The sequence below is a fragment of the Mobula birostris genome, chromosome 1, assembly GCF_030028105.1.
Source record: "Mobula birostris isolate sMobBir1 chromosome 1, sMobBir1.hap1, whole genome shotgun sequence".
Lineage (NCBI taxonomy): Eukaryota > Metazoa > Chordata > Chondrichthyes > Myliobatiformes > Myliobatidae > Mobula > Mobula birostris.
Genome location: NC_092370.1, coordinates 100,602,404 through 100,617,672, shown reverse-complemented (window position 1 = coordinate 100,617,672; position 15,269 = coordinate 100,602,404). Strand labels below are relative to the sequence as shown.

General features: G+C 43.0%; 1 protein-coding gene across 1 annotated transcript in view; it reads right to left on the bottom strand.

Annotated features, from left to right (window-relative positions):
• col22a1 (collagen, type XXII, alpha 1) overlaps positions 1 to 15,269 on the bottom strand; it is a 306,811-nt gene that overhangs the window by 63,055 nt on the left and 228,487 nt on the right. Inside the window, exons 33-35 of the mRNA XM_072246143.1 lie at positions 11,747 to 11,800; positions 5,367 to 5,420; positions 462 to 506 (exon numbers count right to left, since the gene is read on the bottom strand). Coding sequence (XP_072102244.1) covers positions 462 to 506; positions 5,367 to 5,420; positions 11,747 to 11,800 — 153 coding nt within the window. The remainder of the gene's footprint in view (positions 1 to 461; positions 507 to 5,366; positions 5,421 to 11,746; positions 11,801 to 15,269) is intronic.

The window sequence follows — 15,269 nt, the reverse complement described above, 5'->3', positions numbered from 1 at the left end:
AAATTTCATTTCCAGGTTTGTTATTTAATTAATTTCTACCACTTTCCTTCTTTGTCTTTATATCTTGATGCAGTTAGCATAGGTCTCAGGTTGGTGAAACATTTAGTCTTCACATTGACCAATGGCAGCAAATGGAGTCAATGCTTTTAACAAGTTCAAAATATCCAACCAGCTCAGCTTGCAGGAATATTGATTGATTTGAATCATTTACTTTATTAATGAAGTATGAGGGTCAATATAATAAATTATTTTATGAGATTTTATTTCCATCTCTCCTTCTCCCACATCATGCAACCATTCATTTTTATACTGAGATCAATTACATTTATTTGGACAAACATCTCACTTGGCTTCAATCCTGTCACCAGTTTCTCCTGATCTACCTCCAACCAAACAACTCATAAGCTCACATTGGCCATTTGAAAGGAATTCACTGCCAGCATTGATCTCTTTGCACTTACCACATTTCCTGGGACCCCATGTGGGCCTGGTCTTCCAATTAGACCCTGCAGTGAGATAGGCGAAAACAAATGTATCTCCAGTGTTTAACAATTTAGCCCAGATCGTTCTCTGAATTAATCACTGAAGTAGTTATGAAACAAAATGGTGGCAGTATTGCTTTAAAGCAATCCTAAGCCATTCACTGCAAGTATTCAGTCAGCAGAAGGCTGTTAATTATAAATGTTACAAACCTCAAGAGAATCATAAACTCAAGCTGATTTCAAATTGGTCTCTGTTAAGATGTGGTTTGGAGAATTAGAATGAGCTGAGGGTACATCTTTGCCAACATTGAACTGGAATGGAGTCAGGCAACTCTTGGAGGGATTTAACTCAAATAGAACTGAGCGTAGCAATGTTTGGTGGGATTACTCACTGGTAGGTGGTGATGGGAGTAATCGAGATGTAGCTGGTGAGGGAAATACTCTGTAAAGATGCAGTTTGGCTAGTGTTATTAGAGTAAGTGAGCTGGCTGCAGAAGCAATTAGGCAAGTCTACACAGTGTGATATCGAATTGGTTCTCGTATTCAAAAAGGAATGGAAAAAAATCTCAAGCAACACACATAAAAATTGCTGGTGAATGCAGCAGGCCAGGCAGCATCTATAGGAAGAGGTACAGTCGATGTTTCGGGCCAAGACCCTTCGTCAGGACTAACTGAAAGAAGAGATAGTAAGAGATTTGAAAGTGGGAGGGGGAGGGGGAGATCTGAAATGATAGGAGAAGACAAGGGTCGTGGCCCGAAACGTCGACTGTACCTCTTCCTATAGATGCTGCCTGGCAATTTTTCACCAGCGATCTTTATGTGTGTTGCTTGAAATTCCAGCATCTGCAGATTTCCTCGTGTTTGCGTGGAAAAATATCTCACTTGAATTGGAAGGCAACTGAGGTGGACTGCAGAACTAGTAGTTCTAGACTCAACTAAATTGATTGAAAGATGTATTTGGTTTGGGAATAAAAATGGAGAGGCCAAATTGTTTTACAAGTTTTTTTCCTAAACATATATATACTATTTAGACCATAAGACCATAAGACAAAGGAGCAGAAGTCAGCCATTCAGCCCATCGAGTCTGCTCCGCCATTTTATCATGAGCTGATCCATTCTCCCATTTAGTCCCACTCCCCCGCCTTCTCACCACAACCTTTGATGCCCTGGCTACTCAGATACATATCAATCTCTGCCTTAAATACACCCAATGACTTGGCCTCCACTGCTGCCCATGGCAACAAATTCCATAGATTCACCACCCTCTGGCTAAAAAAATTTCTTCACATCTCTGTTCTGAATGGGTGCCCTTCAATCCCTAAGTTATGCCTTCTTGTACTAGACTCACCCTTCATGGGAAACAACTTTGCCACATCCACCCTGTCCATGCCTTTCAACATTCGACATGTTTCTATGAGGTCCCCCCTAATTCTTCTAAACTTCAAGGAATACAGTCCAAGAGTGGACAAACGTTCCTTATATGTTAACCCTCGCATTCCCGGAATCATTCTAGTGAATCTTCTCTGTACCCTCTCCAACATCCTTTCTTAAATAAGGAGCCAAAAACTGCCCACAGTGAGGTCTCACCAGCGCCTTATAGAGCCTCAACATCACATCCCTGCTCCTATACTCAATTCGTCTGGAAATGAATGCCAACATTGCATTCGCATTCTTCACCATCGACTCAACCTGGAGGTTAACCTTAAGGGTTTCCTGCACAAGGACTCCCAAGTCCCGTTGTATCTCAGAACTTTGAATTCTCTCCCCATTTAAATAATAGTTTGCCCGTTTATTTCTTCTGCCAAAGTGCATAACCATACACTTTCCAACATTTTATTTCATTTGCCACTTCTTTTCCCATTCTTCCAATCTATCCAAGTCTTTCTGAAGACTCTCTGTTTCCTCAGCACTACTGGCTCCTCCACCTATCTTCGTATCATCAGCAAACTTAGCCACAAAGCCATCTATTCCAAAATCCAAATCGTTGATGTACAACGCAAATAGAAGCGGCCCCAACACTGACCCCTGTGGAACACCACTGGTAACCGGCAGTCAACCAGAATAGGATCCCTTTATTCCCACTCTCTGTTTCCTGCCAGTCAGCCAATGCTCTATCCACGTATGTAACTTTCCCGTAATTCCATGGGCTCTTATCTTGTTAAGTAGCCTCATGTGTGGAACCTTGTCAAAAGCCTTCTGAAAATCCAAATATACAACATCCACTACATCTCCCTTGTCTAGCCTACTTGTAATTTCCTCAAAAAATTGCAATAGGTTTATTAGCCAGGATCTTCCTCTAAGGAAACCATGCTGAGTTCTGCCTATCTTGTCATATGCCTCCAGGTACTCCGTAACCTCATCCTTAACAATCGACTCCAACAACTTCCCAAGCACCGATATCAAGCTAACAGGTCTATAATTTCCTTTTTGCTTCCTTACCCACTTCTTAAATAGCGGACTGACGTTTGCAATCTTCCAGTCCTCCAGAACCATGCCAGACTCTATTGACTTTTGAAAGATCATTGCTAATGCCTCTGCAATCTCCACAGCTACTTCTTTCAGAACACGAGGGTACATTCCATCTGGTCCGGGAGATTTATCTACCTTTAGACTATTCAGCTTCCTGAGTACTTTCTCTGTCGTAATTGTGACTGCGCACACTTCTCTTCCCTGACACCTTTGAGTGTCCGGTATACTTCTGATGTCTTCCTCAGTGAAGACTGATGCAAAATATTCGTACAGTTCCTCCACCATCTCCTTATCTCCCATTTCAATTTCTCCAGCATCATTTTCTATTGGTCCTATATCTACTTTCACCTGTCTTTTACTCTTTATATACTTGAAAAAGCTTTTAGTATCCTCTTTGATATTATTTGCTAGTTTCCTTTCATAGTTCATCTTTTCCCTCTTAATGACCTTCTTAGTTTCCTTTCATAAGCTTTTAAAAACTTCCCAATCCTCTGTTTTCCCACTAATTTTTGCTTCCTTGTATGCCCTCTCCTTTGCTTTAACTTTGGCTTTGACTTCTCTTGTCAGCCACGGTTGCATCCTTTTTCCACTCGAAAATTTCTTCTTTTTTGGAATATACTTCTCTTGCACCTTCCTCACTTCCCGCATAAACTCCAGCCACTGCTGCTCTGCCGTCCTTCCCTCCAGTGTCCCCTTCCAGTCAACTTTGGCCAGTTTCTCTCTCATGCCACTATAATTTCCTTTACTCCACTGAAATACGGACACATCAGATTTCGGCTTCTCTTTTTTTAAATTTCACAGTGAACTCAATCATGTTATGAGCACTGCCGCCTAAGGGTTCCTTCACCTCAATCTCTCTAATCACCTCCGGTTCATTACACAATACCCAATCCAGTACAGCCGATCCCCTAGTGGGCTCAACAACAAGCTGTTCTAAAAAGCCATCTTGCAGACATTCTACAAATTCTCTCTCTTGAGATCCAGTGCCGACCTGATTTTCCCAATCCACTCGCATGTTAAAATCCCCCACAATTATCATAACACTGCCCTTCCGACAAGCCTTTTCTATTTCCTGTTGTAATTTGTAGTCCACATCACTGCAGCTGTTTGGAGGCCTATAAATAACTGCCATCAGGGTCCTTTTACCCCTGCTATTTCTTAGCTCAACCCATAAAAATTCTGCACCTTCCGATCCTATGTCACCTCTTTCTAATGATTTAATATCATTTCTTACCAATAAAGCCACGCCACTCCCTCTGCCTACCTGCCTATCCTTCCGATACACCGTGTATCCTTGGACGTTCAGCTCCCAGAGACATGCATCCTTTAGCCACGTCTCAGTGATGGCCACAATATCATACCTGCCAATCTGTAGTTGTATGACAAGATCATCCACCTTATTCCTTATGCTGCGTGCATTTAAGTACAACACCTTAAGACCAGTGTTTGGTACTTTTCGCTTTGATTTCACTGCAACTTTATTGCACTGCAACTCATCCCAATGGCTACAAATTTGCCCCATCACCTGCCTGTCTTTCCTGACATCTTTACTGCTCACTTTCTTAGATTTATTTCTGTTTTCCCCTTCCTCCGCTCTATCATTCCAGTTCCCATCCCTCTGTCAAATTAGTTTAAATTTCTTTTCTTTTCTCATTAAATATTATGAGGATTTGGTCATCTTCCTTTGGGTCAGTGCTCACTTATCTTTTGTATCTTTCTCTAAATTAAGAGCATGACAGAAATACCTGTTTATATTTTTTGTCACTTTAGAAAGGCATGGCTATACAGGAACTGAGAGCTCACAACTGTTAAATTTTCTCAAGTCCCGACAAACCTATGGGGAAATTACTGTGCATTTCTGTATCCAGGCTTTGAGTTACAGGAAAACAAAAATAACATTTCTTTTTAAATAAATTACCATTCAAGCTCAATAATCGAGCCAAGTATTATGGTTAATTCCATGCATCAAATGTCAGTGAAGAGCAGTATGGAAGAGGATCACAGGAGTGTTTCAGAGACCAGCTATATGAAGACACTGGCAAAGCTATGGCTGGTCACTTAAAGAGAGATTTAACAGGGGTATTCAAAATCATAACAAATAAAGACAAAGCATTTCCACTGTCAGGAAGCCTGCAAAACAATGAAGATGGAATTAATATAACAACAAGGGAAAAAAGTAAAGGATGTTGAGGCAAAATATTTTTAGAAAGCAAGCTCTTATGATCTCACTAACTGCTTAAAACTACTGGAGGGAAATGGATAAAAGTAAACACTAAAAATGTACAGATTTATGGAGAAGTGTCAGGGATGGGTTTGCAGGAATTGTTCTCTGAGAAAGGAGTTGCTCTTGTTTTTGGCCAATTAGATATTATAAATGTATCAGCAAAATTAATTGTATTTAAATAAATAACTTACCATTTCTCCTTTTTCCCCTGGAATCCCAGGAGGTCCGGGATTACCCTGCTGACCCTGACGATTAAAGGTATCCAATATCAGTTAAATATTCCAAGAGAACTGAATTGATTTCACATTTATATGCTCAAGTAGAATATAAAATATCCAGTCATGGAGATTTTATTTGACTGCATAATTCATATTGGCACAGATTCGCCAAAATTCACTTCACTAGCACCAAGTTAAATGCAGATTATTCATAGTGCAACGAATGTTTCTGTGATCTTTCACAAGTGTTTCAAAAGTGCTTCACTACAGTTTCTTGAGGGGGCTTTAAAGTCTGGATAAAACTGTATGGCGATAACAAGTAGTTCAAAGCTTCAAAAAGTCATGTTATAAAATTTTATGAAGGAATTAGCATAGTCAAATCTAGTCTGAAAATATTTTTGCCCACTTTCTAAAAATCTAGCTTGATTACACTATGGCTCATTAATTTTTGTGGTATTGTTACATGATAAATTTAGGACGAACAAGATGGTAGGATCTGACTGTTATGGCTCATTTATTTTGAATAGTTGAAAATCAAAAACTATAGATGCTGAGAATCTGAAATAAACAGACATTTCTGGAAGTACACTGTTGTACTGTAGTCGTCAAATGTTTACAGAGCTTATTGATTTTAATACACCACGAAATTTTTCAAAATTTAACAATTGCGTATGTTAAAAAGTACCAAATTGTGCTGATTTGTGGCCGAATTGGGCTGGAGGTCTACAGGCCGCTTCTCGACGGGTGAAGATTTCATGGAAGGACCGAGTTTGAGCTGTCGCTCTTCTCGAAGTTTCAAAATTCCGAGACGCATGCGATTATTGGTGTGGACTGTAGTTTATATTGCTCTCCTTCAGCATTTCAGTTTATTCTTTCTTGTTCTCAATTGGTGAGTGGGAAATATGTTACTCTTTTTGGCTGAGGGAGGAGTTGGGGTTTGATGTTATTATCACTGTTTTTTTGTCTAGGAGAAAAATCAGGGTTCGGTGCTTGATGTTTTACCTGCTGTGTCCGGGTGGGTGATCTATTTGCTTTTGTGTGAGAGAGAGGTTGGGGGGTGTGGGGTTTAATGTTTCCATTGCCATGTCCGGGTGGGTGATCTATTTGCTTTTGTGTGAGAGAGAGAGGTTGGGGGGTGTGGGGTTTAATGTTTCCACTGTCGTGTCCGGGTGGGTGATCTATTTGCTTTTGTGTGAGAGAGAGGTTGGGGGGTGTGGGGTTTAATGTTTCCATTGCCATGTCCGGGTGGGTGATCTGTTTGCTTTTGTGTGAGAGAGAGGTTGGGGGGTGTGGGGTTTAATGTTTCCACTGTCGTGTCTGGGTGGGTGATCTATTTGCTTTTGTGTGAGAGAGAGGTTGGGGGGTGCGGGGTTTAATGTTTCCACTGTCGTGTCCGGGTGGGTGATCTATTTGCTTTTGTGTGAGAGAGAGGTTGGGGGGTGTGGGGTTTAATGTTTCCATTGCCATGTCCGGGTGGGTGATCTGTTTGCTTTTGTGTGAGAGAGAGGTTGGGGGGTGTGGGGTTTAATGTTTCCACTGTCGTGTCCGGGTGGGTGATCTGTTTGCTTTTGTGTGAGAGAGAGGTTGGGGGGTGTGGGGTTTAATGTTTCCATTGCCATGTCCAGGTGGGTGATCTATTTGCTTTTGTGTGAGAGAGAGGTTGGGGGGTGTGGGGTTTAATGTTTCCACTGTCGTGTCCGGGTGGGTGATCTGTTTGCTTTTGTGTGAGAGAGAGGTTGGGGGGTGTGGGGTTTAATGTTTCCACTGTCGTGTCCGGGTGGGTGATCTGTTTGCTTTTGTGTGAGAGAGAGGTTGGGGGGTGTGGGGTTTAATGTTTCCACTGTCGTGTCCGGGTGGGTGATCTGTTTGCTTTTGTGTGAGAGAGAGGTTGGGGGGTGTGGGGTTTAATGTTTCCACTGTCGTGTCCGGGTGGGTGATCTGTTTGCTTTTGTGTGAGAGAGAGGTTGGGGGGTGTGGGGTTTAATGTTTCCATTGCCATGTCCGGGTGGGTGATCTATTTGCTTTTGTGTGAGAGAGAGGGTGCGGGGTGTGGGGTTTAATGTTTCCACTGTCGTGTCCGGGTGGGTGATCTATTTGCTTTTGTGTGAGAGAGAGGGTGGGGGGTGTGGGGTTTAATGTTTCCACTGTCGTGTCCGGGTGGGTGATCTACTTGCTTTTGTGTGAGAGAGAGGTTGGGGGGTGTGGGGTTTAATGTTTCCACTGCCGTGTCCGGGTGGGTGATCTATTTGTTTTTGTGTGAGAGAGAGGTTGGGGGGTGTGGGGTTTAATGTTTCCACTGTCGTGTCCGGGTGGGTGATCTGTTTGCTTTTGTGTGAAAGAGAGAGGTTGGGGGGTGTGGGGTTTAATGTTTCCACTGTCGTGTCCGGGTGGGTGATCTATTTGCTTTTGTGCGAAAGAGAGAGGTTGGGGGGTGTGGGGTTTAATGTTTCCACTGTCGTGTCCAGGTGGGCGATCTGTTAGTTATTGTGCGAGAGAGAGGGTGGGGGTTGTGGGGTTTAATGTTTCCACTGTCGTGTCCAGGTGGGCGATCTGTTTGCTTTTGTGTGAGGGAAAGGTTGAAGGGGGGTTGGGGTTTACGAGTTTGTTTCTTTTCTTCTTCATACGGTGGGGGGGGGACTTCAATGGCTTCCATGGTTTTTCTGTATTTTTTGACCTTCTAGAGAAGACAAATTTCAGAGTTATAATTAATTGAACCTTTGAACTTTTAAATTTTATCTTCTGTGATGTGCAAATAAATTTCAGAAGTTGTTATGGGCAAAAATAGAAGCATTATTAAACATGGGTTTAATTTTAATGAGAGATGACTAGATAGAGGTGTGTAAGATAAGCAACACACATAAAAATTGCTGGTGAATGCAGCAGGCTAGGCAGCATCTCTAGGAAGAGGTACAGTCGACGTTTCAGGCCGAAACCCTTTGTCAGGACTAACTGAAAGAAGAGATAGTAAGAGATTTGAAAGTGGGAGGGGGAGGGGGAGATCCAAAATGATAGGAAAAGACAGGAGGGGGAAGGATGAAGCTAAGAGCTGGAAAGTTGATTGGCAAGAGGGATATGAGAGGATCATGGGACGGGAGGCCTAGGGACAAAGAAACGGAGAGGGGAGAAACCCAGAGGATGGGCAAGGGTATAGTGAGAGGGACAGAAGGAAAAAGAGAGAAAAAAATATATATATAATAATAATAAATAAATAAATAAAGGATGGGGTATGAAGGGGAGGTGAGGCATTAACGGAAGTTAGAGAAGTCAATGTTCATGCCATCAGGTTGGAGGCTACCCAGACGGAATATAAGGTGTTGTTCCTCCAACCTGAGTGTGGCTTCATCTTGACAGTAGAGGAGGCCGTGGATAGACGTATCTGAATGGGAATGGGACATGGAATTAAAATGTGTGCCACTGGGAGATCCTGCTTTCTGTGGCAGACAGAGCATAGGTGTTCAGCGAAACGGTCTCCCAGCATGCGTGGGGTCTCGACAATATATAGAAGGCCGCATCGGGAGCACTGGACACAGTATATCACCCCAACCGACTCATAGGTGAAGTGTCGCCTCAGCTGGAAGGACTACCTGAGGCCCTGAATGGTGGTGAGCGAAGGAAGTGTAAGGGCATGTATAGCACTTGTTCTGCTTACAAGGATAAGTGCCGGGAGGGAGATCGGTGGGACGGGATGGGGGGGACGAGTGAACAAGGGAGTCCTGTAGGGAGCGATCCCTGCGGAAAGCAGAGAGAGTTGAGGAGGGAAAGATGTGCTTAGTGGTGGGATCCCGTTGGAGGTGGTGTAAGTTACGGAGAAATATATGTTGGATCCGAAGGCTGGTGGGGTGGTAGGTGAGGACAAGGGTGACAGCAGATATGCGTGAAATGGGAGAGATGCATTTGAGAGCAGAGTTGATGGTGGAGGAAGGGAAGCCCCTTTCTTTAAAAAGGGAGGACATCTCCTTCGTCCTGGAAAGAAAAGCGTCATCCTGAAAGCAGATGTGGCGGAGATGGGGGAGCCCCTTTCTTTAAAAAAGGACATCTTCTTCATCTTGCTTTCTGCGGGGATCGCTCCCTACGTGACTCCCTTGTCCATTCGTACCCCCATCCCTTCCCACCGATCTCCCTCCTGGCACTTATCCTTGAAAGCAGAACAAGTGCTACACATGCCCTTACACTTCCTCCCTCACCCCATTCAGGGCCCCAGACAGTCCTTCCAGGTGAGGTGACACTTCACCTGTGAGTCAGCTGGGGTGATATACTGCGTCCGGTGCTCCCGATGCGGCCTTCTATATATTGGCGAGACCCGATGCAGGCTGGGAGACCGCTTTGCTGAACACCTACGCTCTGTTCGCCAGAGACAGCCGGATCTTCCAGTGGCCACACATTTTAATTCCACATCCCATTCCCATTCTGATATGTCTATCCACGGCCTCCTCTACTGGAAAGATGAAGCCACACTCAGGTTGGAGGAACAACACCTTATATTCCGTCTGGGTAGCCTCCAACCTGATGACATGAACATTGACTTCTCTACTTCTCTACCTCCTCTTCATACCCCATCTGTTATTTATTTATTATTATTATTATATATTTTTTTTCTCTCTCTGTCCCTCTCACTATACTCCTTGCCCATCCTCTGGGTTCCCCCCCTCCCCCTTTCTTTCTCCCTAGGCCCCCCCGTCCCATGATCCTCTCATATCCCTTTTGCCAATCAACTTTCCAGCTCTTAGCTTCATCCCTCCCACTCCTGTCTTCTCCTATCATTTCAGATCTCCCCTTCCCTCTCCCACTTTCAAATCTCTTACTATCTCTTCTTTCAGTTAGTCCTGATGAAAGATCTCGGCCCAAAACGTCAACTGTACCTCTTCCAAGAGATGCTGCCTGGCCTGCTGCATTCACCAGCAATTTTTATGTGTGTTGCTTGAAATTCCAGCATCTGCAGATTTCCTCGTGTTGGTTTGTAAGATAATACAGTTTAATATTGTGTTCAGTTCTAGTTGCCTCATTATAGGAAGGATGTGGAAACTTTAGAGAAGGTGCAGAAGAGATTTACCAGAATGCTGCCTAGGTTAGAGAACATGTATTATGAGGAAAAAGTTGATCAAGCTCACGATCTTCTCTCTTCAGTGAAGCAGGATGCAAGGCCTCTTGAGAGAGGATTATACAATTATAAGGGGCATAGGTAGAGTGGAGAGCTATACAATTATAAGAGGCATAGGTAGAGTGGAGAGTGGAAACCTTTATCTTGGGCAGAAATGACTAATATGAGGAGCACTGGATGAAAGTATAGGGGGATCTCAGGGGTAGAACTTTTACACAGAGAGTGATAAGTGAGTGGAACGTGCTGTAAGGTGTAATGGTAGAGGCAGATACATTAGGGATATATTAGAGAGTCTTAAATAGGCACATGGATGGAAGAAAAATAGAGATGAAGGGGTTTGGTTGATCTTAGAGTAGGTTACTATAAAGGGTTGGCACAACATTGTGGGCTGAAGGGCCTGTACTGCATTGTTCCATGTTCTATGATTTATGTTGCAATTACTGATTGTGCCAAATTGGAAACCCCATCCTTAATGCTAAAAAAGATGTTCTACAGACTTTCTGTTTAGAATAAATATCGACAGGTTTTTGATTATCTTTATAGAATTAAATCTCCACAGGACAATTTGCTGTTGATCCATTTAACAAAATTGTAACAGGAAAATTATCTGAAATAATGTAACCCTTGTAAACTACAGCAAAGCATTATCTTTAATATTTATCTACTTGAATGAGAATTTCTCACCAACACAACATAATAAAAAGAAACAATAACAAGCAAGTGCAAGCTTGCGAATATTGCCTTGGAACAGCACTAATTTACACTTTTATTTTCAAACTTTTGAAAGGCATCATTCCAAAGAGGGACTTCAGGGAGATATTCTTTGAAATCCTCCAACATAATCATGATTCTTGTAAACTTAACTCCTAGCTTCAGGTACTTTTCAAAAGGGATCAGAATCCATTAATCTGATAAAGTATATTGCAGAAAATTGGCACAATATTGAAAATGTTTGCTAGCTCCCTGGTCCTGCTGTGTACATACTGACACAAATCAGCCCTCTAATCTTTCTCTTTTCCCTTCCTAATGAGCACCTGGTCCCTCAGCTTTTATGCAAGTACTCATTGTGCACAAATCTTCAAGGTCTATCGTCTACTGAAGGTTCACATCTGACACAGGGTGCCTTCTCACTCTTTTGAATGTCGAATTGTGTGTGACTAATTGTGCATTTCCAGCCTCTTTAACTTGTACATTCTGCATTCTGAGTGGCATTAAAAAGAATTTACATTACTCTTATAGAGGAGAATGAAAATACCTTTGAACCTGGAATTCCTTGTTGTCCCCTTTCACCTGGTGTTCCGTGGGATCCCTAAAACAGAACAATTTCAAATTATGATGACTTTAAAACCAAGTTTCTATTTCATAAATGATGCTTAAAATACAACTCTAAATATTTTGGATCTTGTACTGTGTGCTTTGCCAGTTGTACTTCTATTAAATTCATAAGAGAATTAAGTGTGTTGAATTTATTTTTATGGTAACAGAGTCAAAACGAGAAAATTCAACTCTACAGAAGAACCAAACAGTACATTGTAGATTTAGCTCTTTCGACTCACTGGACTGGGCCAACCACAAAGCCAATCTAAGTGAATCCCATCTGCCTGTACATGAGAAAATTCAACTCTACAGAAGAACCAAACAGTACATTGTAGATTTAGCTCTTTCGACTCACTGGACTGGGCCAACCACAAAGCCAATCTAAGTGAATCCCATCTGCCTGTACATGGTCATTATTGCTCTATTCTCTGCCTGTGCATGAGTCTGTCTAAATGACTCTAAAAATTTACTGTCATATTTACTTTCATAAGAGCATAATACAGAGGAGCACAATTAGGTCATTTGGCCTATTGAGTCTGCTTTGCTATTCCATCATGGTTGATCCCAGATCCCACTCAATGCCATACACCTGCCTTCTCACCATATCCTTTGATGCCCTGACCAATCAGTAAATGAACAACTTCTGTCTTAATTATATGCATGAACTTGGCCTCCACTGCAGTCTGTGGGAGAACATTTCACAGATTTACTTCCCTTTGGCTAAAAAAATTCCTCTTTACCTCTCTTCTAAAGACTGTGCCCTCTAGTTCTGGATAGCCCCACCATAGGAAAAATCCTCTCCACATCCACCTTATCTAGTCCTTTCAATGAGATCCCCCCAACATTCTTCTAAATTCCAGTGAGTAAGGCCCAAAGCTGCCAAACACGCCTCATATGTTAACCCCTTCACTCCCAGAATTATCCCTGTGAACCTCCTCTGGACTCTCTCCAATTACGACACATCCTTTCTGAGATATGGGGCCCAAAGCTGTTGACAATACTCTAAATGCTAATGTCTTATAAAGGTTCAGCATTATCTCCTTGCTTTTATATTCTATTCCCCTTGAAATAAATGCCAATATTGCATTTGCCTTCTTTACCACAGACTCAACCTGTAAATTAACCTTATAGGAGTCTTGCACAAGGACTCCAAAATCCCTTTGCACCTCTGATGTTTGAACCTTTTCCCCATTTAGATAATAGCCTGCACTATTGTTCCTTTTACCAAAATGCATCATCATACATTTCCCAACACTGTATTCCATCTGCCTCCTTTCTGACCAATTTTCCAATTTGTTTAAGTCCTGCAGCAATCGCATTGCTTCCTTAGCACTACCTACCCTTCTCCCGTCTTCATATCATCCACAAACTTTGCCACAAGGCCATCAATTCCATTATCCTAATCATTGACAAACGATGTGAAAACCTCCTGTCCCATTAATGACTGAGGAACACTGAGGAACACCATTAGTCACCGGCAGCCAACCAGAAAAGGCTCCGTTTATTTCCACTCACTGCCCCCTGCCTGTCAGCCATTCTTTATACTTTATTGTCACTAAACAATTGGTACTAGAACGTACGATCATCACAGCGATATTTGATTCGCGCTTCACACTCCTAGATTACAAATATTAAATATTAAAAATAGTTAAAGTTAATAAATATTAAAATTTAAATTATAAATCATAAATAGAAAACAGAAAAATGGGAAGTAAGGTAGTGCAAAAAAACCGAGAGGCAGGTCCGGATTGTTTGGAGGGTACGGCCCAGATCCGGGTCAGGATCTGTTCAGTAGTTTTATCACAGTTGGAAAGAAGCTGTTCCCAAATCTGGCCGTATGAGTCTTCAAGCTCCTGAACCTTCTCCCGGAGGGAAGAGGGACGAAAATTGTGTTGGCTGGGTGGGTCGTGTCCTTGATTATCCTGGCAGCACTGCTCCGACAGCGTGCGGTGTAAAGTGAGTCCACGGACAGAAGATTGGTTTCTGTGATGTGCTGCGCTGTGTTCCTGATCTTCTGCAGCTTCTTTCAGTCTTGGACAGGACAACTTCCATACCAGGTTGTGATACACCCTAGAAGAATGCTTTCTACGGTGCATCTATAAAAATTAGTGAGGGTTTTAGGGGACAGGCCAAATTTCTTTAGTTTTCTCAGGAAGTAAAGGCGCTGGTGGGCCTTCTTGGCATTGAACTCTGCTTGGTTGGACCAAGTCAGGTCATTTGTGACATTGACCCCGAGGAACTTAAAGCTTTTGACCTGTTCCACTTGCGCACCACTGATGTAAATTGGGTCGTGCGGTCCACTACTCCTTAAGTCAACAACCAATTCCTTCGTCTTGCTGACGTTGAGGGATAGGTTATTGTCTTCGCACCATGCCACCAGGTTCTTAATTTCCTCTCTGTACTCAAACTCATCATTACCCGAGATACGGCCTACAATTGTTGTGTCATCAGCAAACTTATATATTGAGTTTGATGGAAACTTGGCTACACAATCATGGGTGTACAGTGAGTACAGCAGGGGGCTGAGTACACAGCCTTGTGGGGCACCAGTGCTTAGAGTGATTGTAGAGGAGAGCTTGTCCACTATTTTTACAGCCTGGGTCCTGTCTGTGAGGAAGTTGAAAATCCAGCTGCAGATCTGAGTGCTAAGGCCCAGGTTCTGGAGTTTAGGAATCAGTTTATTTGGAATGATGGTATTAAAGGCAGAGCTGTAGTCACTGAAAAGGAGCCTTACTGAAGCACCTTCAATAACTCCAAAAGACTGAGGTTTGGTAAAATAGTGAAAGGCTTTTATTTGCTGTACAATACGACCTCCACGGTGAGTGTCTGCCCCCGGACTGAGGGGGAGGGTCAAGGCGAAACACTTTTATACAGGACTCTGTGGGAGGAGCTACAGGGGCAGTCAGCAGAGGGTCGTGTCCAGACAGTTAAGCCGGTTACAACATATATATATGGTTTACCACACTTACGTATGCGTCTTTATTCTCCAGGTGTTCTAAGGAGGAATGTAGGGCCAGAAAGATGGCATCTGCCGTTGACCTGTTGCTCCGGTAGGCGAATTGCAAAGCGTCGGGGTTGACCGGTAGGCTTTGGTTGGTGTGTGCCAAAACCAATCTCTCGAAGCACTTCATAGCAATTGATGTCATTCAGGTCGATAGTCATTCAGGCATGCCACCTTGCTCTTCTTCGGCACTGGGATTATCGTTGCCTTCTTAAAACATGAGAGTATCTCAGACTGAAGCAAGGAGCAGTTGAAGATGTCAGCAAACACTCCAGCTAGCTCGCTTGCATAGGCCCGGAGAACCCGTCCTGGGACGCCATCTGGGCCCGTCGCCTTCCTTGGATTTATCTTCAGGAAGGCCCTTCTAATGTCCTCCTCGGTGACGATGAATCTCAATGCCACCAGGTCTGGTTCATCCGGAGGGAGTGGGACGTTCCTCTTCTGTTCAAATCTTGCATAG